The sequence below is a fragment of the Eleginops maclovinus genome, chromosome 3 (genome assembly GCF_036324505.1).
Source record: "Eleginops maclovinus isolate JMC-PN-2008 ecotype Puerto Natales chromosome 3, JC_Emac_rtc_rv5, whole genome shotgun sequence".
NCBI lineage: Eukaryota > Metazoa > Chordata > Actinopteri > Perciformes > Eleginopidae > Eleginops > Eleginops maclovinus.
In genome coordinates, this window is record NC_086351.1 from 21,458,160 (window position 1) to 21,475,941 (window position 17,782).

At 39.7% G+C, this 17,782-nt stretch overlaps 1 protein-coding gene across 4 annotated transcripts in view; it reads left to right on the forward strand.

Moving 5' to 3' along the window:
- Positions 1-17,782, forward strand: part of rims2a (regulating synaptic membrane exocytosis 2a) — a 138,050-nt gene that overhangs the window by 110,449 nt on the left and 9,819 nt on the right. For all 4 annotated transcript variants that reach the window (XM_063879377.1, XM_063879378.1, XM_063879379.1 and 1 more), the window contains 2 exons: positions 1,390-1,556; positions 9,761-10,005. In XM_063879377.1, the coding sequence (XP_063735447.1) occupies positions 1,390-1,556; positions 9,761-10,005 (412 nt within the window). The remainder of the gene's footprint in view (positions 1-1,389; positions 1,557-9,760; positions 10,006-17,782) is intronic.

Here is a 17,782-nt window from a genome sequence, read left to right on the forward strand (position 1 = left end):
TTATACATCTGAAAAGCAGCTTACCTTCCTATAAACAATGTCTTAGTGAATTAAATAAAAATCCCAGGTTTTGTTTTAAACAAATGTATTGAGGCCAGGACACTTAAACTATAAATCACCATAACACTGTATTTATTAGACTGTAATAGTTATTCATGTTTAAATATTTCGATATTTGGCTTGTGCTGGGTAACTGGGACAACAACTTTGCGTTTAAAAAAGAAAGCCATTCTCCATAGCTTTAAAGTAGGTTCCTCTAAATATTAGCACATTAAATAAAATGTGTATGTAAGTCTCAATACAACTTGAAATAGGTTATGAAAATGTATTCTTTTCTTTTCGTAATTTGGGTGAAGTGAACCTTTAAGCCTTTTGTTGTAAACTGTGAACGTGGCAGCGAGTGTGTGCAGAGTCCAGTGTTTACTACTACGCCCTGGGGAGCTCCTGATGTTTAGAGAGCTCGGCCTGGAGTCTGCCCCAAGCTGCACAAGAAAAACGCTCTCTGTCCAGCTCTCCTTTTAAGTCTCTGCTATTTAAACTATTGCATTTGGAGCCACCGATGTGTTTGCTACGAGTGTATAAAAAGCATATTAAATTATGAGGTGTCCTTGTCTGTTGAACATTATCCTCTTTGGAAGTGAATGTGACAAAACAATGCTCCCACTGTTATTAAACCAGACTTGTGAGTGCTTGCTCTTAAAATACAATAGAAAACACTTACTGTAACACCCAGTAAAGCTTCTCTGGCAGAAAACATTCCAACTAAAATACACACAGGCTGTTGTATACACAATCCAGCTGGAACATTCTCTTAAGCCAGGATGGTGCTAAGATGTGTATCCTAGTTGAACTTCCAAGGGAGTGACAGTGTAATGCTGTTTTAGTAAAAATATGTAACTGGTTTCCACATTATATACCTGAATCATGCAGGTCCACCAGTAATACCACTAAGTATACATAAACATATCACAGGTAAATGCCCTCCTGTGTATCTCAGATTATTATTATTGTAGCTGTCTCTTTATTATTGTTGACCTTTTTACCTGATATGTCACTTTCCCCACTGCGGGACAAAAGAAAGGATTTTTGACTTCTGATACAGATACATTGATATTATTTGACCTATACTGCTGATTTGAATTTCAATACCTCCATGCCTATGATCTTTTGTTGTGAACTCAACACCTTTGTTGTGAACTTCTTTTCCGCCTAAGTTCAGTCTCTGTCGTCGCATCTCAACACTTAAATCAGTTTAGCACAGTGCTAATAACCTTTTTAAAAAGAGCACGGACTCCAAATGATAGGCCTTGTGTCTGACTGAGTTCTGCAAGTCAAGGACCACAAAGTATTTCTGAAATAATGTTGTATTGTTTTTTGACTTGTCCACAGCGCTCAGGCAGAGATCCTCGGGGCTCAGATAACCTGTCGGCCAAGTCATCGGACAGCGATGTAAGCGACGTGTCCGCTGTGTCGAGAACCAGTAGTGCCTCTCGGTTCAGCAGCACGAGCTACATGTCTGTCCAATCAGAAAGGCCGCAAGGAAACCGCAAAATCCGGTAAGTTGTTGAAGTTTGTCTCTCTTTAAACTCATCAAGCTGTTATCAGGAATGGACAACCCCTCCTCCACTGTTAACCTGTATTTCTTTACCATGCCAAGTCCACACGTTTTCAGCTTTGAAATTGTTTGCACCTGGTGGAAAGAGGAGAATACAACGCCTAGCCCTGTGTGTCATTTTCTCACTGCGATGAGTTCAGGTTTGGCTCCGTTTTAGAAACAAAGTCTGGAACCAAATGATAGAACTCATTCAGGTTGTGGGGGAAAATTGTCCATATCTGGCAACACACACTGAGAACATAAAACACATCGTATCTCTTTGGGTGTTGTCTGATCAGTGCAAAACAAAGTCATTTGCACGATGCTTTCGGTTCATTTTCTGTTTTCTGTTACTTTGAATGAGTCTGCTTTTTATCTCGGCTGCTCTGTGTGTCTGCGTCTGTCTTTCTTTCACTGCTCTTTGACAATATTCATGCTTTGTTTGGTTTTTCTTTCTGCTTTGCATGTCCTGCTCTGTTGCTTCTGTCTCAGTCTTCAGCCAGTCCCGGGAGGGGGATGAGCAGTTAGGAGAAGTGAGGGAGGAGGAGGAGGCGGGCGGGGGAGGAGGAGGAGGGGAAGGGAGAAGGGTCAGTACAGAGGGAAGAGTGCAGGGCGGGAGAAAAGGGTCGGTGGGGAAGGTAGACACAGACAAGGAGCATCAGGAGGATTTGGTGGAGAAAGAAGAGGACTTGCACCAGAGGAGTATCTCAGAGACTGACCTCAGGTAACACGCGTGGCAGCCTCTACCTGCAGACTCCCACTAACCATGATTTAGACCTTTAGATCCCACTGCCTTCTGCACGGTCGTACAACAGTGCACAAAGCAGAGTGTGGTGACTATCCTCCACCCTTTACTCTCGATAACTGTGGCCCTACTTACCCTTACCAATACTAAAGTAGAGTAGTAGTACTGAGCTGACAACAGTTTGGTAAATCATGCAGCCTGTTCACACATAAAGGAAAACTTCAACCACAAAATATTATTATTTTTTAAGTGTTAGCATTAGATTAATATTGTTTTTATTGGAAATAATTGCTTCCTTTAATCACCCGATTTCCTGGCATGACACAATATGTCTTTAATTGTAATCAATCACACATACATGACTAAAAACATGTATGGAGATCTTCACACTTTAAGTTGATGCATGCATCACACTGTGGTTCTAACATATTAAAACTACATTTACGGAGCACTTTTTTTATTGTAGCCTCAAGAGAGTGTGAGTGTGGTGTGAGCAAGTTTAAAAAAAGTGTGTCAAGAGCAAAGTCAAGAACAAATTGACTTGGAATCCCATAGTAGCATAACTGCTTAGCCATCTAATAAGATCTTCACGATCAAATCACTTTCACAGCAGGATCCGAATTAGTGCCTCCACCCACAGTGAGACTGCTCAGTGTGTGTTTGGACTTGAGAGAAAACACATTAAGATAAAAGCTACACACTCTCATGTGGGATTAACAGTGCACCAGTGTGTGCGGTCTGATTAGTAAAATGCATCCCACATGGGGAGGCCTAAAGTAGCAGACAGGTCCACTCACGTGTATTCAGGCACAGTACCATCATAGACCACATATAGAAAGAATTTAATGCTAACTTTCTGAGGCAGTGTTACCTACTGAGGCTACGGTCTGCATTGCTTTACTGTCTGTCTTTGCTGCTCAGTGCTGGGATTTTGCGTCAGTGTTTTGTCTGTATGTCTGTCTGCATTTTTTACATGCTCTATGAGTCCTACAGTTTCACACTGCACCTGCAACCTATCAACCCTACGCCCTCCCACCACCACCACACACACACATTCCTCCTCGCCATACCAAGGACATTTCTGTCTGAGTAACACCACAACCCTCATTCATAGACCGTCAGCCAGCAGACAGTTCCCTTTCAGTCAGTCACTGAAACAAAAATAAATGTGATTTAAGAAAATGGCAAAGCAGATCCATTCTGAAGAAATATTGAAATGAAGTTACAATATTTAAATGTTAAACTATAAGTTCCTTCTCTGCTGAAAGTGAGCTGGATTGGTTGGCTTTTAACATGCTGACAACTCTTATCTGTGTGACCAACCCTGATTCCTTCATGACAGCTACAGTATAAACCTATATCACGCTGACTTCTTACAAAACATTCAACTCCATAAATCATTTATTCTTAGTAAAGATGTTCATATGAGTGTTGCACGTTTAGATTTAATACCTGAAAATAGATTCAAATAAATCAAGTGATCATTAACATCACAGGTATTTGGCCAAAAGTTTAGCTTAAAAACTTTACCAAACAATAATGTCTGTAAACAGCTGAAACAGTGAGACGTGGTTGCTAAGCAGCTGTATATCAAATGTTTGGATAATGCATTTCCCATCTGATAACAAGAAACAGGTTGTTAAACCTCAGCACCTATTTTGGGGTGCTCCTTAAGCTGCTTATGATTTGTTTGTGTGTGGTATGAACAGTTATTATAGCAATGACAGCAGTCACGGTTTGCCCTATAAAGGTGCACAGACGAGCAAGATTATTGCACAAGAATAAATATAATATGCACTCTTATTATTATTATCATCAACTCAGTGATTTTTCAACTCTACCGCTCATTCAACCTTAAAAAGGAAATATAAAACAGTTCAATAAAGGAATCCAGTCCCTCTCTTTAATGAAACATTGTATATAATATGTATATATATATATATATATCGCAGTATATCGCAGTATTATATTATATATAATATATATATATATATATATATATATATATATAATATATATATATATATATATATTATATTATATATATTATATATAATATAATATATATATATATATATATATAATATATAATATATATATATATATATATATTATATATAATATAATACTGCGATAGGAGCTGAAACAGCTAATTCATTCAACTATTTGAATGATTGATGCATCATTTAGTTATATATGTAGTACTTTGGGTTTAAGACAATATATGTTACTTTAGGCCTCGGTAAATACTAATCACCATTTCATACATCCAACAAAAAATTGATTGCTTTAGAATATAATGAACTGACTAATAAACATTTTTAAATGTTGCTCCAGCTGCTACGAAAGGTTTTAATGGCCAAATGGTTTCAACAATCTGTTGGACTTTTAAAATAATTATTACAGCTGGCCAGATGTCAGTTCTATAACACAGTGTAGGAAAAACAGGTAGATTACTATATCAACGTCATAAGATGAAACAGCCGGTATTTTCTGTATGTTTTGAGATAACAAAAGGGTCTTTTACTTTCCATGTACTGTTATGTAAGCTCTGCCAGTGACGACCTTCTCCTCAGCCTGTACAATGAACTTAAACAGTTGACATGACAAATACTGAAAGCAATCAATACTGTGTAGGAGTCAGGAAGTTGCTGTGCAAAGGATAAGATGCTACCTGCCTGCAGTGATAAAAGGTTCATTCAGCGCTGCGCTTATCTCTGCGAGAAAGCAACAGAGCGAAGTGATTCGGCAGAAATATCGCTACTAGCTACATTTACTTATGACTCATCTTGTATGTGTTGAGGTCACAGTGTAAATATGCATCTGCTGCACATTAAACAGGGCCTATTCACATCGGCCCTGTGTGCGAACACAATGAGAGCCACATGAGCGCTCCCACTTCACGGAGCTGACGCTGTGTCCATCGGTCTCCAGGATGTAAGGAGCTTTCCTTCAGCACTTTTAAATCCCACATCACCTCTACTCCTCCATGTCTTTTTCATCAAATACTGTTGCCTCGGTAATGGCTCATTCATGTGAGGGAGAGTAAAGACCGGTGCTTTGAAAGACAAGGGCTGATCACTGCCGAAAAGCAGGATACCCACCTCGTTCAACACCAGCGTTTCTAGTGAGAGGCTCTGATGATACTTCACTACGAGCTTTAATTAATCACTTCAGTCCCTGACAAATTCTTCAGAATTGTGTTGACAGGCATGAACACATGCTAATGCTTTGGCCTGGACACAGTTGCCATGGTAACACACTTTCTGCCTCACCTGATAAAGAAGCAGTGATCTCCTCTGTGAAAGGCGAACAAGATGAGGAAACATGTCTGGGAGGATCGGATGCACCTCGCATGACTTTACAGTTACATACAGCGCTGCTGATGCAGCCATCAAGCAGCATCAGCTTCTTCCTTGTGGATAATAAAAAGGGCCCTGTATGAGGTAAATTAAAACATATAACTGAATGTTGTTTGACAGTCATATGTTGAGGTTAACAGGGCTATTTCTCGTATGTAAACATCATGTGACCACCTTTAAAGTAAAAATACTAGGGCTAGTCTAATCTAGAATATTGCTTCTATCACAATGTTCGAAAAGCCGCCACTGAACTGTGTTATAACAATTTTTACATCATACTAGACCATGCTTCATGCTCAATTGTTTAAGGCTCAACCAAAACAGGAACATATTGTAGCTATAATGGTGTCCACCTTGTTTTTTGGATGTCGTTTATCTACAAAAAGTCAAACAGGAGCCAAAAAGAAATGTACCTCAAAGGTTGCATGTGACCAATCCCTACTAATGGCCCAAATAAAATACTTTTATACAATATAATGTAAAAAAGTATTTACTTTACATAAAAATGGTGTTATTTCACATTAACATATTGTAGGCTATAGGTTCATCATTATTTTTCTTCCATTAAATGAGAAAATACTCAGTTTTCATTTGTCAAGTAGTTGAGTCAGTCAAGAGCATAAAGAAATAGCCTTACCATGATTTATTTCCTAAACGCTCTTTACCTATACAATAATCACTTGACATACTACATGTATATTGTGATATACAGTATATTGATATTGAGAGATGAAAGGAACATTATCTGGATAGAAGACTAAAGGCCACATGGTACCAACCCTGATTTTCCATGGGAACATCTTGGCCTAGATGAAAATGCATGGCGAGCCATCTGCATGATGAGGACACTGTGTTCTTTGGGCTGAGGTTGAAAATGAGAAATCCCTGTTTTCCAAGCAGGCACATTTACACAGTGAGATGGTGCCAAGCCCTGTCCTGAGGGTGGGGACAGTAATTAGAGGAGGTGTTGCAGGACCACTGAGGACATGCTGGTACGTTTATGTTTATCGTAAATTTAAGTGACGGCTCATTCAGAAGCCGTAGTCCGTTAGCACAATGCCCGAGGGGGAGCAATTCTTATTTTTTGCTTTATTTGTCAACTAGATTACCATCAAATTGACATTTATTAGCTGTTTCAAAAACATTACAGCTGTCCCAAACAGTTTTCAATTTACTGTACAACTTCAATTACTGTGGGTATGATTAACAAACACTACACAACACCTACTGTATTCTAATGATAGCTAGCTCTGTAGTTCAAAATATAATTCATCCATAGCCTAAAACAGTATTGTGCTGTTTAAAACTATATTAAAATCAGCAGTGGTTGCAGCCAATTCAACATATTTAACAGGAATTCAAATAAACTATCAATCTTTAATAATCAATGTTTTCCCCTATGTAATAAGTGGCTGATCATCTCACGGGGATCCCTTCAAGAAGTTTCCACTGCATGACATAATTTTAAATGTGTGCTGCAGCATGAATCTATTTGTACGGTTATGAACAATCTGTGCTTATCCATAATGCACTCAGCGGGCAGTAATCTGCAGAGGTCACAATGACCTTGCCACTGTGCTTTGATTTGATGCAATAGAAGAGGCAATATTGTTGCCCTGTGTCCACCACATGAAATTCAGCCTCACCGTGATGACGGTGAAAGAGCATATTTTAGAATGTCACATGCACCTCGCGACCTGTGGTGTCGCCTGGAGTCGAGATGCTTGAAGTGTGCTTCAAAGCTCCCGGGCTGCATTAACTGATCAAAGTCACTAATCCTCCCAATAAGCATTCAATATTTATGTATTAAAGTACAGGCTGAGCAATAACAGAACCCTTTGGCATTTGAACTGGCATAAACAAAAAGCTTTATACTTCAAGCTGAGGCCCACAGCTGACTTATAACACTGGCAGCTGAAGACCAAAACACTGTAGTGCGTATAAACAGCCAAAACATAGTGTTTAGGACAGGAGTTTCTTTAGAAATCAAATGTGGAAGTGCAACGTGTTCTTGTCAGCAGTGAAAACATCCATAAAAAATAATCTTGTACACTCATGAATATAAGGTGGCAAATATTTTGTATTATTTAACTGCTCGAGAACCCGAGCTGCTCTGTCTCTCTTGCAGCATAAAGCTTAAAAACACAGGGACCACGAATGGTAGATTTGTATGTGCTGAGTGCTTAAACTCTTCCAACGGTTAACATTTAAATTTGAAGCATCACTAACCTTAAATTTCAAGGTAATGCGATATCCCCACCTGCACTTGAAACCCTATTACAATGCCAGACATAATCTTTATTAAGTACTGATCAGTTTCTTAATTCTAATACAATGGAGTCGAACACTAATGTCTAATATATGAAGGAGCAGAATCTGAAGGAGCTAATTGAAGTAATTGATGGAGTCAATTGTCGAACCGCATTGATTCCTTTCCCATTTGAGTCAGCATGCCTCTTCATGAGTTGTCTTTATAAGACCGTCACATGGTGGAGGTCAGACACTTTAATTAATGGAGAGTAGCCTGAGGGCGCTACACGTAACTCATCCCATTAACAATGCAGAGCCTATGATACAGGATGTCATTTGTCTCTTAAAGATAACTTAACTAGCTGAGCTAAAATAAGACCCTAATTTGGACACTGTCCTATTTCCGTTCAAAGACGGAGAGCTGGAGGATAAAGTAGAAGACAGAACACTTTCTTAAAAGTACGTCATGACTGTGGTGCAGAGAAGTTGCCTTCTGTCTGAAAGAGAGCAAGAAATCCCTAAAGTAACTTCAAATGTATTCTAGATTGAATTAACCAATAAGCAATACTTTACCATAGAAACCAAGTAATCGTAATGCTTGAGATTAATGATGTCTATGTAAATGTGTGTCAGATTTTTTTTTTAAACAACAGCTTAATTGGACATAGCAAAACAGGTCAACTTCGTAGACACAACCTTAACAATGATTTAAAGGTACCATGTGGAGTTTGAAAGCTTGTAGTGATTTGGAGCAATGCTGCAACACATGGGTCCTATTTTCTTTGTTCTTGTACATCATGTACATGCAAGGGAAGTAGAAGAAGACAAGTGAACTTGGATGTTGGAATTGTAGCTCACAAACCTTACGCACATTTCTTTGCAAGGAAGAATATACATTCAACGTGTATTTTAGCCCTCCCAACTAGGACTAAGTGGAAACAAGGACAATACAGTACTCAACAAGTATTTATCCTGGAGCTCAACAATGCATCCCATCAAGGTCAGGAATTTACTGTTTACAGTCTGAACTTTTTTGCAGACTTGAAAATTCCTCAGAAAATGTATATTTAAATTTAAAAGTAAACAACCGTCACTCAATTTAAATCTTGCTGATGGTGCACATTTAAGTAAGCAGTACATATGTGTCATTAATCAAAGCCAAAGCTATCTTGCAAAAATGTTTGATTCAAACTTTATTTGTGCATATCCCATGTGATTCGAATACACTACAGATTTCAAATGCCTTCTTCCATGACCTCTGCTGCACACTTCCGCTATGTTTCATTAAAAAATGGGGCCTGTAGTTTTCCTGTAATCCTGTTGACAAACCGAACCAAAACTGTAATCCATAGTGAAGGTGAGAATGTTGTACTAGAATAATATGTGCTGCAAAAATCCAGTGCTAACAGACAAACCAAAGGAAACACAACCTGCTTAAAGACCACACACTTCCTGTCCTGCAGTTATCCTCACACACACTGACTGTGGTGAATGGAACACTAGGCAACACATCACAGGTCTAAATGACTTAAACACTGAAGCATCTCTTACAGTACTCAGTACATTGACACCGTCAGCTATACTGTAAGTCATGAACTCCTGAACCTGAACTCTGTCCTTCTCTCCTCTTCACCCCCATGCCTCCTCATCTCCTGTCCCTCTCCTGTCCTCTCCTGTCCTGTCTCCTCTCCTGTCCTGTCTCCTCTCCTCTCCTCTCCTCTCCTCTCCTCTCCTCTCCTCCTGTTTCCTCCTCAATCATCTCTCCTTTCACATCCTCTCCTCTTGCCTGTCAATGGCGCTGGCTGACAGTGACTTTGCATCCAAAATGAAAAACAGGCAGATGGGCTCGTCGGGCGGGGTCAACATGACCAAGAGCACAAGCCTTAGCGGCGACATGTGTAATCTGGAGAAGACGGACGGCAGCCAGTCGGACACGGCAGTCGGCACGGTAGGCACCGACGAAAAGAAGAGGCGCTCCAGCATTGGTGCCAAAATGCAGGCCATGGTCGGCATGTCGCGCAAGAGCCGGAGCACCTCTCAGCTCAGCCAAACAGGTAGGACATGTTCCACAGCCGTGTGTGCTCATATGTTCTGCCTGCGTGGGGCCTCTGTGTGATGTGTGATGAATATTGGGATCTAAAACTGTTACTCTCTCTTCCTGAGTTTTCCTTCTCCCTACTTTATTCCTTCCAGGAGATGGAGATGGCAGCATGTGTCATTCGATATTCTCTTTTGCTTCTAGGTAACAACACTCCTGGAAATTCTTCTCTCTGTCTTTATACCTCCCTGTTTTTTCTTCTTGATTTCACCACTGCTGTTGTATTTATTTGCTGCATAAGCTCTCTTGAATTGGATTCGTACATGTAAAACCCTTCCTTAAATTGAGGCAATGTGTAGTTGTTTGTATCTGTTTCTTTGAGTGCATGTGAGAGTGTGTGCACATGTGTGATAAAGACAAGCGGTGGATTGTGTTGTTGCTGAAGGCCTCAATATGTATTTTCTCTGCGGTCACGAGACGATTCTCTGCAGAACATAGAGCAATTACTTTTATTTCATTATCAACCTCCACTCGAGAGGGTCCGAGCTGTGTAGGCACATGCTAGCCAGACAATGTGAAGAACTTGTATGCGGCAATGTCTGTGTTCATGAGGTCAGCCGATCGGTCCACTTCAACCCTGCTGCCACAGCTCTCTGGCGCTTCATCATCTCGTCTATTCAGCTTTGAAGTGGTCAATTATCATTTCTACGGATCTGCAGTCTCTGGCTGGATAGCGCTGGAGAGGTATGGGGAATTGATGGTCACATGTGGCGAGGTGTCATAAGGTTAGCAAGAGTGTGAAGATTTCCACGTGAGCACTCCGCCACTTGGCCTCGTGATTTGACTGGCACCAGTTTGCTGCCTTAACTCTGTGGGTACATTTTCTATCACATCTACAGCTGTTTTTTTGCGGCGATTTCCATCAGTTATGGAAGACCTGTTGATTAGCTGCATTGTGCAGCAGTTTTTGGGTTGTTGACTTTTAATGATGTTCATGTTGCTGAATAAGATAACTCTTCTACTGGAGTCTATTTTTGGGAACAAATCAAATTCGTTAAGATAAAAATGTTAGTTTCACAGGAACAAAGTTACACACACTCCTTCCTCATGCAAGCAGACGCAGCACAAACTGAGCATCCTGGAGCTATTAATATTTCACTTTAAGTGCATCAGATGGGGTTGGTGAGAGCGTGCGATGCATACATCTGCCTTTCTATATCTCTGTTTGGTTCTGCACCAGCACAAACCCTGCCGAGTTGCCTGTTGCCCTACTTTGCTGTGTGTTATCCTGAGAGGCTCATCACCCGCTTGAAGGGTGCATTCAAACGATGATCGATTCTAAGAGACTCCTCGACTTTTTGTGTGCACTGCCAAGTGCCTGGGATCGGGGGGGGGGGTCAGATCAGCCAAGCAGCACTACTCTGGCTCTGACAAAAACAGGTTTGTCAGATGAAAAGGATGTGCTCCCAGGTGGCCAGCCTGCAGGAGTGTGTACACAGTGTGCAGCTCTAGTCTTCTGTAAAGGCTGCTTGTTTTTTTAGGAAATACAAATGTATCGTTATGTCAGAATAATGTTTGAACTGATTTTCAGTTTGCATTGCATTAAGAAGGAATGCCTGCCTGTTCTTTAGGTTTTCTAGTTTTCTATTGTTTGAGAAAATGATAAAAAAAAGATGAAAAGAACAATCCCTGTGTATGATCCTTTTTTCTTAAGCCTTTGTCTAAATGACATGTATTATCGTTGAGTGGTACATATTTTGCGTGAATTACGAAAATTGCAGGCTTTTGTTGCACATGATGCGTACATGTTCTAAATAACTATTTAGATTGAATAGAATATTGATAGTTTTATTACCACGATTTGCTGTCATTTATGGTGTGGGCAGAGCGGATAAATTAAGCCAAAGCAAATGTTTTGATTGGCCATCCCTAACATCTGTAAAATAAATGATTGACTTTTGAATTTTTACGAGGAAATAAAATTATAAAAAATGTAGTAGCTGACCAACAGAAAAGTCTCTGCTTCACAATTTTTGAAATATTCATGTAGAAAAACCGAAGCCTCTGCATGTGCTTGTTGAAGCGCTTTATTGTTCTAACACTGGTCATCATATGCAAGCTGAATTTGATTTATTACACTCAATCGTCCCATCCACCAGTCAGCAGTCTCTACTCCCTGCTACAATATGTTTAATCCCAATAAAGAGAAGCTTTATTCCCCATTCACCCCCAACCAAATTGCTGTTACACAGCCTGAGTCAGCTGAACCCAGACAATAACAATCAAATCCTGCAGCTTTATTGAAAACACATCTCCATGCATTAATCCGTGCATTTCTCTTCCATTCTGCTTTTAAATTGGCTTCTCAAAGATCAGCATGTTTGCTCTGTCTATAAAAGCCGGTGCTTTTACTATCATTGCTACTTGGAGACTAAAATGGAGACTGTGTCATAAAATGGTGTGCTGATACAGATGTTGTCAGCATTTTGCAGTATTGACCCGCAGCTCGAATTTTCAGTACAGGCATTGGTTCTGTCGTGGTTCATTTGAAACATATCTGCATTTTACACAAACACGCACATCTCTTTTGAAAGCTTTAAAAAACTGTAAAACATCCATTAGGAACTGTAGTTTTTGAAATATGTATCACATGGCATGCAGAGGGTGAACTTCTCTCCTTTTACATAGAAAATGTCATCATGGATAATGAATAGGTATAGGCCTCTTCTCTTACGCAACACTGCAGATATATTTGTTTTTCTACCATCTTTTCTCACAGCTAGCAGCATTCTACCCGATATCACATTTTGCTTTCCCCATAATAGATTGTCCCAGAAACATTATTAGAAAGTCAACAATGCAGGCAAGGCTGCCAGCTGTGATTTAGAAATAAGGAAAACATGGAATCAGTGTGAGGGTTTCTGAGTATGTGGTAGAATACATTGTCAGTAGCATCTAGTTTCCTCTTCCCCTGGGTGCAGCCTTGAGCCTTAACATGATTCTACTTATGCCCTACTTTTCTCTACCTGACCCTGAAAGACACTCACCATTCAGACCAAATGTGTCACTCGCATGCATTTCACTCCATTGACTTTATAACTAGATATTGGAATTATTTTAAATAATGGTGTCCCATGATACCATAGCATTTGCTCTGAAGGTTACATGTATGCAAACTTGTAAATCACTGTCCTACTTTTGCTTCTGAGAAATGATGAGGATTGATAAGATTTATTTAGGCTGACAAACTGCTGCTGATGTATACATGTACTGTTTGTGAGCATGTATGCTTCTATTCCTTAAAGAAAGATTACTAAAGAAAATGTTTGTATTTCTATATACATTTATTCTATTACCCTATGTTTACTAAAATGATTTAAAGAACATATTTTTTCTGCATGCTTTCATTGATTACACATGCATTTTCAAATCTTATACAGGACAAGAGTTAGAAAGCAGCTAACATGTGATATAGTTTCGCCTTTGTGAAACGTGGACTCAACTTACATTAATTCCTAAAGACTTTTCTCCTTATTTTGTTATAACTATGGAGGAATACTTGAAGAAAAATGTGTTTTTCTTCAAGTATTCACCTTTATAGTCCCCAAATATCAACAAGCACTCCGGTCCCAGCTGTGTGCATCACTTTTTAGTGTCCCTGTTTCGGTTGTGTTTGGAGCTTCTTGCAGCGCTTTGTTTACGCAGCGCTTTCAGTAAATGCTGAAAGCTGTTTCTTTGGTGAACGTTTTCTAAACACTGCAGATGTGTTGATAAGTCTTTGAAGATGTTTCTTTGTTTGCATGTGATTTAAGCACAGTTGCATTGTTTTATTTGCACCGTTTTTGAAAGTGCAGCGCGTTTCTCCTAATGGAAGTGTTTGCGCCGTCGGCCACCGTATTGTCTTGATAAACAAATGATTATTTTGTGGGTTAAGAGTAAGCCAGATATACAGTAAGAATTCAGGTTCCCTATTGATGAATGTGTATGTATGCCACCTACAGTAACAGACTGTGCCTAGAATTGCTAAATGTATCCAGAAAAATGCATGGGCTGTCCCTTGCCCCCTTTCTTGCTCCCCTCTCACCTACACCAGATACTGACGTAGTTCTGGACCTCCACGGTCCCCTGACAGCCTGTTTTGAATGTGGTGAAATAGCTCAACTTTGAGCTTCAGCCGAGGTAATTTATCTTCCGAGTTGAGTTGGTTGCCTGTATCAGCAGCTCCTCCGCTGGCTAAGGCTGCTAATTAATCTCCTCAGGGGCTGCAGCAGACATGCTGCTCTCAGGATGATGCATGAGAGGAACACAGCAGCATAGATACTACCGAGGGCCCCGCCACTTTCACACCATCCCTCTTTTTACATAGCTTATTCCCTCATTCCCTCATAATTGACATCGGAAACTAACCATCATGATATTGCTTCTCGTTCTTTTTCCTTGCTTCTTTCTCTCCTTCATTTACTCCATTAGTGCTTTTTCTCTGTCTTTCTTTTACAACAATTATGTAGCTCAGCCTAAATTCTCAGATGAGCCGTCTCTGCACTGACCTTAATATGTGAACACACTTTAGGAACAGAGCTTTTGTACCTTTCACATTCTATTAACAAAGCCACTGCTATGTAACCATATTACATCACAGCATAAGACCTGTACTGTTCAGCTGTACACAATCCTATCCATAATAGTCTCCACATGTAGAGTTTTTAATGATCCTATATTGTGGTGTCCACATTAGTGGTCTTTGATGCAACTGCACATGGCTGATAGGTGGATGCCCTCTTTTAATGTGTTTTTCGACTGCAGCAGTTTTTTTTTATTGAGTTGTTGCATCCCACAATTATATTATAATTATAGCTGGCACACTCCAAACTGGCATTTTCTTGTTGGAGCCTGAACCATCTGCCATCTCTCTTCACTGTCTGGGTCTTCTGGTTATTATACAACAAGACTGCCACCTTACCCACAGAATTGGTGACACACACAGTCACACTGCTAGTATCGTGGATTATACTTACTCTCTAAAGTATGTCATGTAAATGAAAAAAAAAAGCAGCTTAGTTTTGCAGGTATGAGTTTTCTGTTTCTATGGTTTCTGTACGGTTGGTCTCAAGTTCTGTGCACCTGCAGCGAAGCCTAAACACGTTAGATAAAGACAGTTGCTGCTTTTTGTTATGATGTAAAAAAAGCAGCATCTTTCTCCTTAAATTGAGGGGAAGGTAAAATAACAAAATAATTCCCCTTGATCCGTCTTTAATATTTTAATGTTGAAAGAGGCAGAGCTGACAGGCTTTAGAGAGAAGAGAATGCATAATGCTTTTGCTTTTTATCAAAGACAATTTATTGCTCCAGATACATTTTCATTGTGTTTGTGATTTTAAGTATTTGACTATCTTTTCTTATTAGAACAATATGAAATCAGAAAGGTCCTGTTAGAATCACTGAGGTATTTTTGTTTGTTCTAAAGATGTAATGCCAGTGTCTGCTGAGCTGCTGGACTAAATGGATTGTTTTCACACTGCGAGCAGCCCAGAGTGTGTCTCTGAGAAGACAATGTACTTTGCAATATCCAAGAAATTAACCAATGTTCTTGTTTTGAAAATGTGTTTCTATGTTACGGTTATTATGCTGGAACATAAATTAGCTGTGATCCATGGAAAACACTAGAGCTAGAGAACTGATGTTAACCCAGGTTATACATCTACAGAAACACAGCCAGCATAGGAAATGAAGTGGAAACATTAGTAGAGGTACAAATCCTCAGTGCTGATTTTGCTACAAACTGATTAACACCAGACATTTTGTGATGCGCTACTGTTACTTTCAAGTGAAGTGAACTGATTTCCTATTCAGCAGTTAAAACATCCTCTTGACAATGTCTTTATGTGTGCAGTGCATACAAAAATCTATTCCAGCACTGTATTCTGTATTACATTTAACACATGCAAAATGCAATTAATTTAATCAGCCAGCATGAAGAACATTTAATTAATTTCAAGCATACAGTTAAAGTGTATACCCTAAATCATACATGTTTGGTTGTAATTAGAATATTATGCATCTATAGCTATGAGCTCAGCTTAAAAGCTGTTGATTCATCTTCTAAACCGTGCCATGCTCCACCAGCTGCTTTGTGTTTGTATGCCTGCAGTGTGGCTCGTGCTCGACAGCCATATGCTACTTTGCCTCAGTCTAAGGCTTGGACACAGTTTAAACGCACTTGTATGGCCACATCCCATTTCAGTACATGATTGCCTCTTAGCTGCACTGGACTAAAAATGAACTTCCTCTGTTTTAGATTTTTTAACATCGTCTTGTTGTCGTTATGTCTTTTACACTCTGTCGCTGTCAGTCAAAGAGGAAGTCTGCACTCAAATACTGTGGTCACACTAGTCATGGAGCGTGACCATGATGCTGTTCATCAAGATGGTTTAATATTATTTCCTCTTTCAGCGTGAGAAGTGATCATGCCAGGGTTACGTGTTAGAATTTCCACAGGCAAGAAAAGGTTTTATATATCAAACTAGTTTGTTGTCTGTAAGTTAGGTGGAGTGTCACAGTAGTTTCTATCAGGATGTTTTATATAAGGCGTGGCAGTTTTTAGATCCTCTTTCTTGTTAGCTTTCCATCTGTTGTATTCTTAGTGTTCGCACCAGTGAACGTAGGGAGACAGGGTTCCAACTGCTGCCCCTCCTGCCATTCACCTTTTAAATATGCCTCTCTAAACCTTTTCAGTGGAGGTGTGATGTCAATGGCAGGGCACAGTGTGTCTGCATGTCTGGGGGTAAACCTGTTATTGCTTTAAATCAACCCAAAATCATGAATACATATTTTCCCTCTGCACTGTAATGCTAGCTAACAATGTAGATTTTTTTGGTGTGAGCTGTTGAGTGTTGGAGATGTTGGCTGCGGAGTTGTCTGCTATTTCTCCAATAGAATGGAACTAGATGTCACAGGTTTGTGGTGCTGAATGAGACAAAAATAGGTTTGAAAAATTCAAGTGCAATGTCCCTTTCCAGGAATGATTACCTGGTTAATCTCCAACAGTCACTCACACCATGACACTCTAGACTGATAAATATCACTACAGGTAGGAAGAAAAGTATATTTTTTGTGGGGGAGGAAGATGGTTAAGCTGTCCCTTTTAAGCTCTTTTCTTTTTCGTTTTGTAGTTTTAAAGGTCTTAATGCTACTACTTACCTCCATGCGCAACATTTCCCAGCAAAACACTCCCAAAACCATACTGTATACTCCTTTCTTTGGACCAAACTTTACACAAACAAAATAAGCAACTAGCTAGTGAAGACATTGGATTGTTTTGCAATAAACGTTGACATTAACGTTAATCCTGTGTTGGTGGAGACCAAACCAGAGCCAAAATAAAAGTTATTGTTGGACCTACAATTTTAGGTGGACACAAAATTGACAATATCATTGTAATGCTGCTCTGTTTCTGCTGGGAGATTAAGGATCGGTTTGCTAACATGCCACAACAACTTTTAAGGCTGTACTACGTCTGTAGAGTTTGTCCCACTTTTAGTTGCTGACGATCTATGAGTGCAACTCTACAGGAGTCAAGTGATAAATAAACTGAAATAGTCTGATTATATTTAGTAAGTAAAGCTAATTCACTTCAGTCATCAGGTTTGATCAACACCCAAGAGAGGAAATTGAACTTCCTGACAGCAGGACTGGCTTGCATCAAGGTAGGCAGCAGGGAATGTAAACTGAGAGGAGAGAGAGTGTTTGTGCCTACATTTGCGTATGTACTGGTGCGTGTCCTAGTGTGTGCAAAT